At 42.6% G+C, this 16,010-nt stretch overlaps 1 protein-coding gene across 1 annotated transcript in view; it reads right to left on the reverse strand.

Moving 5' to 3' along the window:
• Positions 1-14,922, reverse strand: part of LOC124545942 — a 366,720-nt gene extending 351,798 nt beyond the window's left edge. Inside the window, exon 1 of the mRNA XM_047124904.1 lies at positions 14,902-14,922. Coding sequence (XP_046980860.1) covers positions 14,902-14,922 — 21 coding nt within the window. The remainder of the gene's footprint in view (positions 1-14,901) is intronic.
• Positions 14,923-16,010: the final 1,088 nt, after the last annotated feature.

Genomic DNA, 16,010 nt, shown 5'->3' on the forward strand with positions numbered 1-16,010 from the left:
AATGTCGGAAATATACTTGTCTAGGAAACATATTTAAGTGATTAAGATCGTAAAATAACAGGTTAATGTAACTGCGCCATTGCAAATGTGAACTACTGGTACATCGATAACCGGTCTAACTGCTAGAACGTTGAGAGCAAAAATGTATGGATTGTGATGTACATATGCCGGATGTCAGTTTGTGCAATGGAGTTCCATGTCCGTTGGTCTTGTTGGGTTAGTACAGGGACGGTTAACGCTGGTTGTGGATGAAGCTGGCGTATTCGTCCGATGATGTCCCGTATGTTTACCACTGGGGATGTATCTGCTGGTCAAGCAGACCAAGGCAACCTGTCGACAGTCCTCAGAGAATGTTGAGTTACAAGAGCTGTCTCTGGATGAGCGTTATCCTGTTGGAAAACATCCACTAAAATTCTCTTTATGAATGTTATCATAGCAGATCGAGTCACCAGACTGACGGACAAATTTGCAGTCAGGGTGCATCGGATAACCACGAGAGTACTCCTCCTGCCATATGAAATCGCATCCGACACCATAACTCCAGGTGTAGGATCAGTATGTCTAGCACGTTCGTAACAGGCCCTCAGTTCGCCTCCTCCTAATCAACAAACGGCCGTCACCGGCAGCGAGGGAGAATCTGCTTTCATCAGAAAACCTAACAGATCTCCACTCGGGCCTCCAGTGAACTCTCGCTTGACAGTACTGAAGACTGAAGTAGCAAATGAGAGTCATTTGGGGTCAGTCGAATGCACGCTATTTTTCGTCTGGTTCGGAGCTGCCCTCGAAGTAACCAATTTGTCATAGTCGCTGTGCCACCGTGGCGCCAACTGCTGATCGATTTGCTGCTGCAGATGCGATACCATGTGCCAGAGACATACGACGAACACGATGGTCTCCCTATCGGCAGTGCCACGTGGCACTTCTGAGCCCAGTCTTCTTGCGACCGTACGTTCGTTTGAACACTGCTGCCAGAAGTCCTGTACAGTGGCTACGTTCCTGCCAGGTCTTTGTGCAGTACCGCAGAACGAACACCCAGCTTCTCGGGTCCAGATAAACGACCTCGTTACCTCGTTCATATTCAGCGGGATGTAGATACCGGCTTCTATGTTCCGTTAAAGACATTCTTTACTAACCTGAATTCACCACGTCAAGTCTCAAAGGTAACTAACACTGACGACCGTTACAGCGCATGTTCAAAGCAAGCCAGATTTGCATCCTCATACTGGCACTACTAGCGCCACTCTTAGGCGACTGGTCTGAAATGTGAACAGACGTCATCTTTCATTTATGTCACATAACTCCTTCCTGATGTAGCAATTCTTCCTTTAGTATAGGTTTGTAGGTACGTATGTTCCTAAAGCACTGGACCGATTTCAGCTAAACTTTCTACACATATAACTTGCTATCTGGAAAGAAACAGTGTGGTGATAATAACCATCTACCTACCAAACGGGTGTGAGTGGGTGTGAAAAAGTAGTATAGCCCGCGAGGAGCGAACACCCATTTCCACTCATCCAGTATTTGGGTATGCCAGCACTTAGAGACCAGAAACAAACTTTACACATCGTTTGTAACCATTACGAAACTTTTTTGTTGTTGACGAATCCTACAAAATGATGAAAGGAGAAACGTTTATCACTTACTACATTTTCGGTGTTCACGCAATGTAACCGCCGCGTGAAGAGTGGCGTTTTAATTTCTTACTTCTTGACTACTATCTCTATTCACAACACGTTTTGCAAATGGTATTCATATATCGCGCTGAATGTTCATGGAAAAATTTCATGATTGTACGACACGGAATTGACGGGATATGACGGCATAAACACTGAGATGAGCGAAAAACTGACCCATCCTGCATGACGTTTTAAATTATTTCTTCTTTGCCACCAATTCTATCCACAACATATTTCGTAGATTGTATTTATATACATTACTAGGTATACCTGCAAAATTATAGCATTGCGGAACATATGATTCAGGAGATGTGTCATAAACGTTGAGTTGTGTGAAAATAAAACTGCAGGGTGACATACGCTACAGCTATTGGTGAAATATGTCTAGAAACACTTGTGGAATACGTTAAATATGTTTTACATGTGGGTAAACGAGCAAATCTACGAGTAAAAAGCCCATACTAAACCCCTGAAACGATTTCAACAAAATTTGGGACATATGTTAGTTATGGTCTGGAAAGAAATACTGTCAGGATAAGAAACACCAGCCTCCTATTGCGACGAGCGCGATAACTTGAAGAGAGAAGAGATAGAAGGAGATGAACAGACAGTACGAGAGAAGGGGAAGATTGACAGAGAGAGTGGAGGGAAAGATTGTCAGAGAGAGGGGAGTGTGGAGAAATTGACAGAGAAGATGGTGAGGAGGAGATGAACAGAGAGAGGAGTGGACACAAAGGGAAATAGGAGGAAATAAACATGGATAAGGGGAGGAGGAAATAGCCAGAGAGGGCGGGAGGGGGGCGGGAGGAGATGGACAGAGAGAGGGAACGAGGAGATGGATAGAGATGGGGGTAAGTTTCGGACAGAGGGAGGGGAAGGAGGTGATGGACAGAGAGAGAGGGAGGTGAGAGAATGTGGATAAAGATTGGGGATTGGAGGAGGTAGACAGAGAGGGGGAGTGGTGTAGATAGAGGAGAAGAGGACGAAGGAGAAGATGGACGGAGGTAGGGCGAAGGAGGAGACAGACTAATGGAAAAAATGAGTAAGTATATCCTGGCGCAACACTGAGTACTCATCTAGTAACCATAAAATAGTGCATATGTGATCACTGAATGAAAATAATTTTAGTCATATTCATAAAATTTCTGTCTAACTCAAACGTGTGTTTTCGAGTGATTCATCTTAAGCCATGTAGTGGCAGTGGTTTTAAGGCAACTAGGGCGTAACAATGGTGGTAAATCTGACTCATCTCCAGCAAAATCATTGAATGGAAATGAAAAGTAGAGATGCGCTGAGGATAGTGTCTACAGCGGAATAGTTAACCTATCGTCAGTATAAATTGTATTATGAATAACATAGCCTCGATCCCATAAGATCATTAATGTTATATGTTCCACATTACATGCTCCAGCTCTTGACATAATGAAAAACAATCTTAGAACTTCCTAAATAAGATTCAATGTCAATGTCTGGTATATTATAAATCAGATTGATGAGGAATCAACACCTGCATCAATACTGATTTTCAGTATATTGTCACAGAATATTCTTTGGAAGTACAATGTTTGTGTCTGAAGAGCAAGAGCCGACGCATACAACTAGGATTAGCATAGTAAAAATATCTTTTAGCTATTTATTGAGGACAGTGGTAGCCGAATTACTACTCAAGCCGTGGAGAATCTACAATACTGATGACATACCACCAGACTTTCGGAAAAATATGGTCAACACAATTCCGAAGACAGAGAAGGCAGATAAGTGCGAGAAATAATGCACTATCAGCTTAAAAACTCATGCATTGAACTTGCTGACTTGAATAACGTTCGGGTGAATAGAAAAGGAAATCGAGGATTTCTTAGGTGACTATCATCTTGGCTTTAGGAAGGCATTAGAGAGGCGGTTCTGACGTTTTGCACTTGATAACAGATGCAAGGCTAGAAATAAGTTCATAGGTTTTGTTAATCTAAGAGGGGAGTTTAGTAAGTACCGTAAAACATTTTTTTTTCTGAAACCAGGGTGGTTATATTCAGAGTACCAATACACCCTATCATTCCTCACTCTGATGGCTACCAATTTCTAATTTTCAACATAATCTCCGTTCGACATGACGGTTCTACACCACCTTACAAGGAGGACCTGTATGCCCGCAAGGTACCACTCTATTGGTCGAGGTTGGAGCCAACGTCTTGCTGCGTGAACAACCTCCTCAATATCCATGTACTGCTACCTCCAGAGTGCCTCCTTCATTGGGCCTAACAGATGGAAGTTGGAGGAGCGAGATCCAGGATGTAGTTTCGATGAGCAAGAACAGTGTAATGAAGTTTTGTGAGATCCTCTCAGGTGTTCAAACTCACGTGAAGCCTTGCGTTGTCGTGGAGAAGCAGAAGGTTATTTCCATTCTGTGGCAACGAATACACTGCAGTCGTTCCTTTAACTCCTGAGGGTAGCGAAAAAGATTTCAGAATTGATTTTTGCACCATGAGGGAGGACGTTAAGCATACTAATCAGTAGCGCCTCGTGAATATACGTTCTAGGTGTTCACAAGTGCCGGCCGGAGTGGCCGTGCGGTTCTGGGCGCTTCAGTCTGAAACCGCATGACCGCTACGGTCGCAGGTTCGAATCCTGCATCGGGCATGGATGTGTATGATGTCCTTAGGTTAGTTAGGTTTAATTAGTTCTACGTTCTAGGCGACTGATGACCTCAGAAGTTAAGTCGCATAGTGCTCAGAGCCATTTTTGTTCACAAGCTTTTAGATTCAGATAAATTTAAGAGTGTGAAATTAACAGCATCTGCTGTATAGCAGTTATATTTATCAACAAGTGTATACAACTACAGCCACTGGCAATAATATTAAGAACAGTGGTAATAATAACACACTAATGGACATTAAAATTGATACACCACGAAGATGACGAGCTACAGACGCGAAATTTAACCGACAGGAAGAAGATGCTGTGATATGCAAATGATTAGCTTTTCAGAGCATTCACACAAGACTGGCGCCGGTGGCGACACCTACAACGTGCTCACATAAGGAAAGTTTCCAACCGATTTCTCTTACACAAACAGCAGTTGACCGGTGTTGCCTGGTGAAAAGATGTTGTGATACCTCGTGTAAGGACGGGAAATGCGTACCATCACGTTTCCGACTTTGATAAAGGTCGGATTGTAGGCTATCGCTATTGCGGTTTATCATATCGCGACATTCCTGGCAGATTAAAGCTATGTGCCGGACCGAGACTCGAACGGGACCCTCACCTTCTTTCGGGCAAGGGCTCTGCCGACAGAGCTACCCAAAGGCGACTCACCAGCCATCCTTAGAGCTTTACTTTCCTGTTAGCATTTAAAGTAGATTCAGCACAGTTCATGCTTACACTGCACGCGAAAACCGATTCTCGCACACTAAACAAGCAACTCCAAACACACAATGCCGCTGGTGGAAATGATTAAACACAAGTAGTAATGTTTACCAACATGAGTGCTTGACTAGTATACAAATGAGGCGCTGACAATCTTTGGGGTCTTAAATACATCTGCGTCGATCTCACTTTTAAGTGAATAACAGAGAAACCAGTGTTACATCTTTCCGTGAATTATCATATATACAATGCGGGCCTACAGCGCAGATAAACCTGACTCACTATAAGATCAACAGATTTCAGAAGCGTGAATAAATGCTGTACTCTCACAATCGACTCTGATCTGCTTTAGGCCCTTATGATTCTCAGCGACTCAAATGAGGATTCTAGGTGCTTGAGTCCGGAACCGCGCTGCTGCTACGGTCGCAGGTTCGAATCCTGCCTCGGGCAAAGAATGTGTGTGATGTCCATAGGTTACTTAGGTTTAAGTAGTTCTAAGTCTATGGGACTGATGACCTAAGATGTTAAGTCCCATAGTGCTTAGAGCCATTTGAACCATTTTTTGTACAAGACTCATTCAGTAATTAAAGATATAGTTTGGTCTGGAGAAAAAGCGTTTATTTTTACAAAACAATACTTTTTCTACTTTTCAACATAATCCCCTTGAACATTTATGCACTTGTTTCAACGAGCTACAAGCTTTTTTATTCCGACTGCAAATAACTCTTTATCTTGATGTTTGAACCAATTTCCCAAAAACTTTTTCACGTCTTCGTTGTCCTGGAACCTCTTCCTACGTAATGCCTCCTCCAGTGAATCAGGCAAACGGAAATCAGTAGATGGTAAATCAGGACTGTAAGGGGATTATGGCAGTACTTCCCAGACCATTCTGTCGATGGTTTCACATGTTAGTTGAGCAATATGAGTACGTACGTTGTCTTGCTCGAGAATCACACTTCCCCTCTGAGATCCACGACGTCTCTCTCGCATAGCTGGCGTCACCTTGTTTATAAGCTAATCCGAGAAGTATTGGCTATTCATTGTACGCTGCTCTTTGACATAACCACAAAAACTGGACCTTCAGCATCCCAAAACACCGTCAACATCAATTTTCCAAATGATTCTTGGGTTTTGAATTTTTTCTTCACAGGTGAGTTGGTGTGATTCCACTACATGCTTCCCCTTTTTGATTCTGGCTCATAATACTGAACCCATGTTTCATCACAAGTTAAAATTTTGTTGAGGAAGTGCTCCCCTTCTCTTTCATAACGTTTCTTTTAGCTCTGTGCACAGTCTCAACCTTGTTCCTTGCTTAGCCGCATCATCTCTTTGGGACCAACCTTGCACATGTTTTGCGTTTCTTCAGCTTGTTACAGGTAATGTTATGAACTATAGCAATACTTGAAACTTCCTGGCAGATTAAAACTGTGTGCCTACCGAGACTCGAACTCGGGACCTTTGCCTTTCGCGGGCAAGTGCTCTACAATCTGAGCTACCGAAGCACGACTCACGCCCGGTACTCACAGCTTTGCTTCTGCCAGTACCTCGTCTCCTACCTTCCAAACTTTACAGAAGCTCTCCTGCGAACCTTGCAGAACTAGCACTCCTGAAAGAAAGGATACTGCGGAGACATGGCTTAGCCACAGCCTGGGGGATGTTTCCAGAATGAGATTTTCACTCTGCAGCGGAGTGTGCGCTGATATGAAACTTCCTGGCAGATTAAAACTGTGTGCCCGACCGAGACTCGAACTCGGGACCTTTGCCTTTCGCGGGCAAGTGCTCTACCATCTGAGCTACCGAAGCACGACTCACGCCCGGTACTCACAGCTTTGCTTCTGCCAGTACCTCGTCTCCTACCTTCCAAACTTTACAGAAGCTCTCCTGCGAACCTTGCAGAACTGCAAGGTTCGCAGGAGAGCTTCTGTAAAGTTTGGACGGTAGGAGACGAGGTACTGGCAGAAGTTAAGCTGTGAGTACCGGGCCTGAGTCGTGCTTCAGTAGGTCAGATGGTAGAGCACTTGCCCGCGAAAGGCAAAGGTCCCGAATTCGAGTCTCGGTCGGGCACACAGTTTTAATCTGCCAGGAAGTTTCATGTCAGCGCACACTCCGCTGCAGGGTGAAAATCTCATTCTGGTGTAGCAATACTTATTTGAATCTTATCAACCATCATTTCCACAGTCAGATAGCGATTGACTAAAATAATGCTATCAATTCGACTTTTAAGTGAGGGAGTTGAAAGTGCAACTGCTCGGTCAGAACGGTGTTCGTGAGTCTCTGAGTCGCGACCATTTTTGAACAGCTCTACCCACTTGTAAATATTTGCACAATTCATACAACCTTCATCATGAACGTTAGATATTCTACAATACATATTCACTGGTTTCTCGCCTTCAGCAAGTAGAAAACGAATAACAGAACGTTGTAAAACTAATGTGGATGCTTCAAGCGGACTCGCCATCTTGAAATGTGTTTTTAGGTTATAAACAAAACACTGTTGATACAGCGGCTAATCCGGGCTCATCTCAGTGATGCTAACTTAAAGCCAAGAAAGTACCAAACTTACCCTACTAACAGTTTTCTTCCCCAGACCAATGTGTCTTTCTAATTATTGAATGACCGTTCTTTACTGTTTGATAAAATACAAAACTTAATATACTGTATCTCATTCAGAATGCCACAAAATAGGTTTACTGGCAGTACATCTTCAACATATCCTTACATACGATCTAATTCTACTAGAGTATTTAGTGTCTGAAATAGCATATCTGAGGAAAGTTCTATGATCTAGCAGCATCTGTTCCGAGCGAATGGGGATAAAAGTCTGCCACAGTGTGCTCCCACCTGGTGGCACCGACGTAAACTTACAGTAGAGTGGCAAGGGGTAGCTGTGCACATCGCGAACCGTGCACGTTGTTCATCAAATCAAATTACATGTGTTTGGCCCATAAAGCAATTAAGTCGGACTAGCTGCGCATGAGCAAATGCTCCTCAACTGAACGTGTGCTCGCGACTCTGTTGCCAAGCTTCATGGTGTCTCGACAAGCAGTAGCGCGGGTTGTTGCAACTATATTACGTTTACCAACAATACATTGGACTGCCATTTTGTTTCCTCTTCGAAGTGAAGAACCCATGTTTCATCGCATGTGACGATGTTCAACAAAAAGCCTCGCAACGCTCAAGCAATTCCGCATGGATGGTCGTTGTTGCTCTTTACGGTCTTCTGTTAAGGGGCTCCGGAAAGGCTCAAAATCATGAAAAGTTCAATTTTTACTTTTTTGCGTTTTCTGAATCTGCAGACTATTACCTTTTAATAGATATATAATTTATTCAATTCCGAAGACTACAACTATTTTTAAATTTTTTTGAAATGTGTTCTACATGGGCGTGACCCACTGTGGCGCTGTTAAACTGCTGTCAAATGGTGTTATTATTAACGTCGGTGTTCATCAGGTACATTTCAGTGATGTGAGATAAAGGATGTGTTGTGGCTAACCTGTGATGGATCAATATATATCGCTGGAGTGATTGTCGATTGTTTCATGTTTATTTACTCTGTCGTTATCTCGAAAATATTCGTAATTAATTCTGTTTCTTGAGTCTCTGTTTTGTTGAAGTATAATAATGAGTAAAAGTAAAGTTATTAGAAATCCTCTGAAGGCTTTTAAGAAAAGGAGAAATGTTTGAAAGCCAAAGTTATGTGTTATTACTGTAAACAATAAAGACGATAACCAAGTGAGCGAACCAAACCTCTCAAGTACACCTGCCCATACCAGTCAAAGTGGGAAAGAAAATACTTCACAGAAGAACCTTGGTTCAATGAGTGAAAACTATGGGCGAATCCGATGTGAATGAAATATTTCATATGTCGGTTCTCAAAGGAATTTTTTCAAACTGTGTAAGATGTATTCATTGTAGTGAAGTTGGTCTGGAACTCTCCATAATAAAGCACGTAGGACTTGCTAGTGAAATACAACTGAAATGTGATAAGTGTTCATACATGACCACCTTTTGGAACAGTGTTGCAGTAACTGCAACTGATGAAAATGGTAGCAAAATCTACGAACACAACAACGAGCGATGCTTGCTTTAGACAAGGAACGCCTTCGGGCTGCAGACAGGGCTGTAAATAATCTAGAAATACAAGCAAGAGTAAACAGGAGGGGGAAACAAGAGGAATCTGGAGGAGGAGTTTGCAGAGGATGAAGATAATCCATCCTATGGACCTGGAATGCACTAAAAAGTTAATCCAATCTGAGTCGCTCGATTCCCAAAACTTTTATTTTCTCATACTAATTACATGTTTTCTAAGGATCTTCCAAACATATTTGTTTCAAACTTTCAGTAAATGTTACACAGTACCTTCTGCATAATTTAACACAGCCTTTTTCCAAAAAAAAACAGTATATTTTTGAATATATAAATAAAAAATTGCAAAAAATGTTGTGAATTTTCATTAAAATTGAAAAAAAATCATCTTTAATAACTGAACTAAAATTTTGTAAAATCCCTGTGTTAAGTTGTAGCCCATATTCCAATAAATAATCTGTAAAAAGTTCAACTTCCTACCTCAAATACTTTGTGAGGAAACATTCATAGTTTTCACTCATTGAACCAAGCTTCTTCTGTGAAGTATTTTCTTTCCCACTTTGACTGCTATGGGCCGGTGTACTTGAGAGGTTAGGTTCACTCACTTGGTTATCGTCTTTATTGTTTACAGTAACAACACATACCTTTGGCTTTCCAACATTTCTCCTTTTCTTAAAAGCCTTCAGAGGATTTCTAATAACTTTACTTTTACTCATTATTATACTTCAACAAAACAGAGACTCAAGAAACAGAATTAATTACGAATATTTTCGAGATAACGACAGAGTAAATAAACATGAAACAATCGACAATCACACCAGCGATATATATTGAACCATCACAGGTTAGCCACAACACATACTTTATCTCACATCACTAAAATGTACCTGATGAACACGGACGTTAATAATAACACCATTCGACAGCAGTTTAACTGCGCCACAGTGGGTCACGCCCACGTAGAACACATTTTTAAAAAAATTTAAAAATAGTTGTTGTCTTCGGAATTGAATAAATTACATATCTATTAAAAGGTAATAGTCTGCAGATTCAGAAAACGCAAAAAAAGTAAAAATTGAACTTTTCATGATTTTGAGCCTTTCCGGAGCCCCCTAATTACTGAACGCCCCTCATAGAAAAGGTTTCTAAATCTACATCTACATCTACATCTACATCTACATCTACATCTATACTCCGCGAGCCACCTTGCAGTGTGTGGCGGAGGGTACTTATTGTACCACTATCTAATCCCCCCTTCCCTGTTCCATTCACGAATTGTGCGTGGGAAGAACGACTGCTTGTAAGTCTCCGTATTTGCTCTAATTTCTCGGATCTTTTCGTTGTGATCATTACGCGAGATATATGTGGGCGGTAGTAATATGTTGCCCATCTCTTCCCGGAATGTGCTCTCTCGTAATTTCGATAATAAACCTCTCCGTATTGCGTAACGCCTTTCTTGAAGTGTCCGCCACTGGAGCTTGTTCAGCATCTCCGTAACGCTCTCGCGCTGACTAAATGTCCCCATGACGAATCGCGCTGCTTTTCGCTGGATCATGTCTATCTCTTCTATTAATCCAACCTGGTAAGGGTCCCATACTGATGAGCAATACTCAAGAATCGGACGAACAAGCGTTTTGTAAGCTACTTCTTTCGTCGATGAGTCACATTTTCTTAGAATTCTTCCTATGAATCTCAACCTGGCGCCTGATTTTCCCACTATTTGTTTTATGTGATCATTCCACTTCAGATCGCTCCGGATAGTAACTCCTAAGTATTTTACGGTCGTTACCGCTTCCAATGATTTACCACCTATGGCATAATCGTACTGGAATGGATTTCTGCCCCTATGTATGCGCATTATATTACATTTATCTACGTTTACTGAAAGCTGCCAGCTGTCGCACCATGCATTAATCCTCTGCAGGTCCTCCTGGAGTACGTACGAGTCTTCTGATGTTGCTACTTTCTTGTAGACAACCGTGTCATCTGCAAATAGCCTCACGGAGCTACCGATGTTGTCAACTAAGTCATTTATGTATATTGTAAACAATAAAGGTCCTATCACGCTTCCCTGCGGTACTCCCGAAATTACCTCTACATCTGCAGATTTTGAACCGTTAAGAATGACATGTTGTGTTCTTTCTTCTAGGAAATCCTGAATCCAATCACAAACCTGGTCCGATATTCCGTAAGCTCGTATTTTTTTCACTAAACGTAAGAGCGGAACCGTATCAAATGCCTTCCTGAAGTCCAGGAATACGGCATCAATCTGCTCGCCAGTGTCTACGGCACTGTGAATTTCTTGGGCAAATAGGGCGAGCTGAGTTTCACATGATCTCTGTTTGCGGAATCCATGTTGGTTATGATGAAGGAGATTTGTATTATGAAACCATACAAGGTCTACGAAATTCTGAGAAAAATATGAGTAAGCTATAGGGAAAGACGGGTGATACAAAGTATGTGCCATAGCTAGAATGTAACAATGAAAATGGAAGACCACGAACAAACTGCTCGGATTAAAAATTGTGTAAGACCGCGAATCCTGGCAGAATTGCCTGCAGGTCTAAACTATCCTTGGGACAAGAACCGTGTGCGTGTTCGAACAGCAAGGCGAGAGGTGGTCCCTTTCGGGACACAAATCTGGCACGTCCGGCGCGCCGTGGGGCTTAGCGGCGTATCGCTTACTAACGAGCCCTCAGCCGCGTTAATCACCACTAGGATTACAGCACCAGCCATTCGGTGTACCTGCCCTGGTAGGAGGAAATGGAGCGTTTGCCGCGACACCCATCAGCACTGCTACGAATCGTTAACCAGCAACGTTTTGCGTCAGCAATTGAATATTTTGGTTGGTGCGAGGGAACAGGAGGCTACTACTGCTTTGGAGGCGGTACTTATGTGGGTGTATGCACATTGCATTAGCCTCTGTGTATTCACATATCCTGTCAGATGAAGTGGGCTTCGTCTGTCCACAAAAATCTTCCACGGCCAATCACTGTCCACATCCATGCGAGCCAGAAATTCAGAAGCAAAGGTCTCTCTCATGCTGGCAGGTCAACAGGAAGAAACTCGTGCACATGCGTAATTTTGAATGGATAGCAAACAACGATGTTTGGTAGTATTTTACGCACCGTGCTCAAGGGTATCTCCAACGTTAGGGCAATTCTCCGTACACTACACATTTGCACATCGCCACTCTTCTCCTGCATTGCTGTGGCCACTGGCTCCTCTGACGTCGAATCAGTTCTTTTCCTCCCTCTACCAGGATGCACACCAGAAGAACAATTCTTTTAGAATATCCGAATGACTTTTTCCAGTCAGTCAGAAGAACGTCTGCAGAGCGACGTGGGCACACTCATCATTCTTGTGATACAGCTTTACAAGCAGAGTGCGAGCCTGCATTGAGAGTCATGGCGAACGTCGCAGACGCGAAAGGACGAAAAGATATGTATCCAGCGCGTTTATACCAACTGCAATTCATCGTGCGCGTGACAGGCGTTGTCATTCACGTATTCTGACACATACAGCGCCATCTATTGATCAATTTTCACACTATTTTTTTCTTTTGCCACATGTTTTCCCCTTTCTACAATAATACTCTGTTGCAATTTGACATCATTGTAACCAGTGGTATTATTTCTATAGTATTTTGAATGTTTACCTTTAATTATAAACACAATGTACATTAGACGCTATAGTCACAGTCCCATATATCCTCTCAGATTCTTGGCGGTTGTTACTGATGATACTCCTTGGCGCTTTGTGCGTATACACACACTTTACTTGATATGGAGCTATGTGCTGAAGTAAAAAGTGATGGGAGTGCAGGAGGACGGCGTAGGTTATCTTCGATGAGAAAGATTTCCAATAAATAGTAATAAAATGATAGTTATTGAATATGATGAAATACTCATCTCAAATGCGGCGTCTTATTGTGAAATGTCCAGCAAAATTATTACAAGTCTTCTAAAACATTGAAGATCTGTCACTGTGCCTCTGAGTGATGCCTACGTAGAGTGCAAAACTTGCCTATGGTGGTTAAAAATGGCTCTGAGCACTATGGGACTTAATATCGGAGATCATCAGTCCCCTAGACTTAGAGCTACTTCAAATCTACCTAACCAAGGACATCACATACATCCATGCCCGAGGCAGGATTCGAACCTGCAAGCGTAGCAGCAGCGCAGTTCCGGACTGAAGCGCCTAGAACCGCTCGGCCACAACGGCCGGCCACCTATGATGCCTACAGAGGCTGAGATTCCGAGGCGGCGGACGAACAGCGCAGCTTGAAGACTCGGCGGTATCTGGAGACTTTACACGACTCGGCTCACTGAAGAGAACTGTCTGCCGCAGCGCAGTGCTCCAGTATTTAACGAAGCATCGACCAATCGCTGTCCACATACGTGATGCCCATGGGTTAGCATCTGCGGCCCCTGGGGGACCTCGGTACAGACCGTACTGCAAACTCGTACAGCTACTGTGCTACGAGTGTTTTGAGTGCGGCTAATCGATTGTGCTTCGGTAATCTCTGGAGTCGTGAGTACCGTCACCGCAAAAAGCAAAATTTTCTTTTTGGTTTAATTCACATTAGCAGTTCCATTAATTCAGTGTTCATGCAGCACATAATGTTCCCAACCTTACGTCAATCCCGATGACGTTCTCTACTTCAAGCTTTCATGGTTAATTAAGGGTATGTGGATGCATCTTCGATTTGCCGCGCTGACATACATCACAGGAGCTTTCATTTCACATTAATGGAATATTTTTGCTAAATTTTCGATTTGGCTATTGGCAAGGAAAACGGTTTCAGTCCGCTTAAGTAACTTCTTTCCAGCCTGCACGATCATCCAAAGTATCTCGTATCTTGCACATAGTCCTGAGGTACTATCAACAAATACGTGAGGAAGTGTTCCACACAATTATTCATAAATGACTGTTGGATGGTAGCTGATGATCACCAGTAACTCGTTTGGATTCAAGCTGACAACGGGGCTTTGCGCCCATTGTGGTATTAGAGAGAGGGCATCATTCTGAGAGAGCTGATGGAATATTAGAGCTGGCACTTAAGTACAGCTGCATCTAATCAGCATTAAATATAATTCATTGTAAAAAGGTGCCTTGGGCATGGATGTGTGTGATGTCCTTTTATGTAAAAAGGATTGGATTCTGAAACACAGGGACAAGAGAAACGGAATTGAGAAAGAATCATGATGGACACTTTTCTTCAAGTAATGCTCCACTTCTTGGACAGCCGTGGACATCCGTTTCTCTTGAAATAGGCGAATCACAGGAGCAAACGATTACATTATTTGGGTCATTAGTTGGTATCATTTGCAGTAATGAGATAACGAGATGAAGGCTATAAAACACAGTCCTGAATCTAAGGAGTGTCAAAGTGATCAATTCAGAGGTGACCTCTGAGATCGTCGGTTATTAACACAGTCTTCTTTCATGGCCTTTTCCGGGGGCCCTTTTGGTATTTTTTGTGGCTGTTATAAATAAGTAGTCCATGAACTAATCATGAACGTTATACTACTAAGATTTGAATATTGCAGATTAAATGCAAACTGGCGTTCAATCGGACGATAAATTTTTGGTTATGGTCATAACTCGCATGGAGATATGGTTTTTAAGATGTTTCTGAACTCAATAACTTCTGTTTCTTATCAACTCTTTGCTTACCCCATCATTCACAACATCTTCAGTTTCGTATTGGTTTCCTGTACTGCGTTTGTGAAATTTCAGTGGGTGAAAATAAATGTAGGGAATGCGATGCGTTTACCGTGGGGGCTATAGTAGCCATCATTAGACTACATTCCTTTCAGTGCACTTTACATTACACAACAACGTATTATCACAACTGAAGTATTACAGTGTGCGAAAAGGAAATGAGGAATTAACTAACAGTTTTAAACTCAAATTTTCCTGCCACAATAAAATTGTGATCACCTGTTCACATCCATCGCTTGTGGTTGTAGCGAACAATATTGTTTTGGAAGCAAATGTTTGAGCAGTTGTTCCTTCATTGCGTATGTTTGCTCAAGGGAAATCTAGTTTCATTAGCAGTACATACAGGCATGAAATATTAATGGATTTTCCGTTAGACAACACAGTCTGGCTTATGAAAGCAAGAGTAGGTATACGATTACCATTAATAACGTTTGCAGTCCGCTCGCAGTTCATTTATGATATTGGCCTGTACTTCAGAATTAATTGTATCTCTACTGCCTGCGAAAACCAACGTTGATTTTATAGTCGACTAAGATGGGACACATCAACTCCGCCATATCTTAATTACTTACATATTCGCTTTCTCAATTCATGGTGGCCTTTCTAGCATTGTTAGCAAGAAAATGCACAAGGGTCATAGGACCTCTACGTAATGCCAACTGAGTGTTAAATTAAAATGTTCCAAGCAAGCATGTTCAGCAGGAGTTACGTTTCTGTCTGTATCAACGCTGAGACCTAGAATAATTGCTCGGCAAAGATATTAAGCAGTCATCATTGGATTTCTGCTATTTACATGTGTAAAGACAGCAGACCCCAAATCTTTCTGGTGGTTAAATTTGTGGTGTCACCGCCAGACACCACACTTGCTAGGTGGTAGCCTTTAAATCGGCCGCGGTCCGTTAGTATACGTCGGACCCGCGTGTCGCCACTGTCAGTGATTGCAGACCGAGCGCCGCCACACGGCAGGTCTAGAGAGACGTCCTAACACTCGCCCCAGTTGTACAGCCGACTTTGCTAGCGATGGTTCACTGACAAATTACGCACTCATTTGCCGAGACGATAGTTAGCATAGCCTTCAGCTACGTCATTTGCTGCGACCTAGGAAGGCGCCATTATCAACTGCTATTTATCTTGTGATGCATGTACCGTCAGACCGATGTT

This window comes from Schistocerca americana, chromosome 8, assembly GCF_021461395.2.
Source record: "Schistocerca americana isolate TAMUIC-IGC-003095 chromosome 8, iqSchAmer2.1, whole genome shotgun sequence".
Classification (NCBI taxonomy): Eukaryota; Metazoa; Arthropoda; class Insecta; order Orthoptera; family Acrididae; genus Schistocerca; species Schistocerca americana.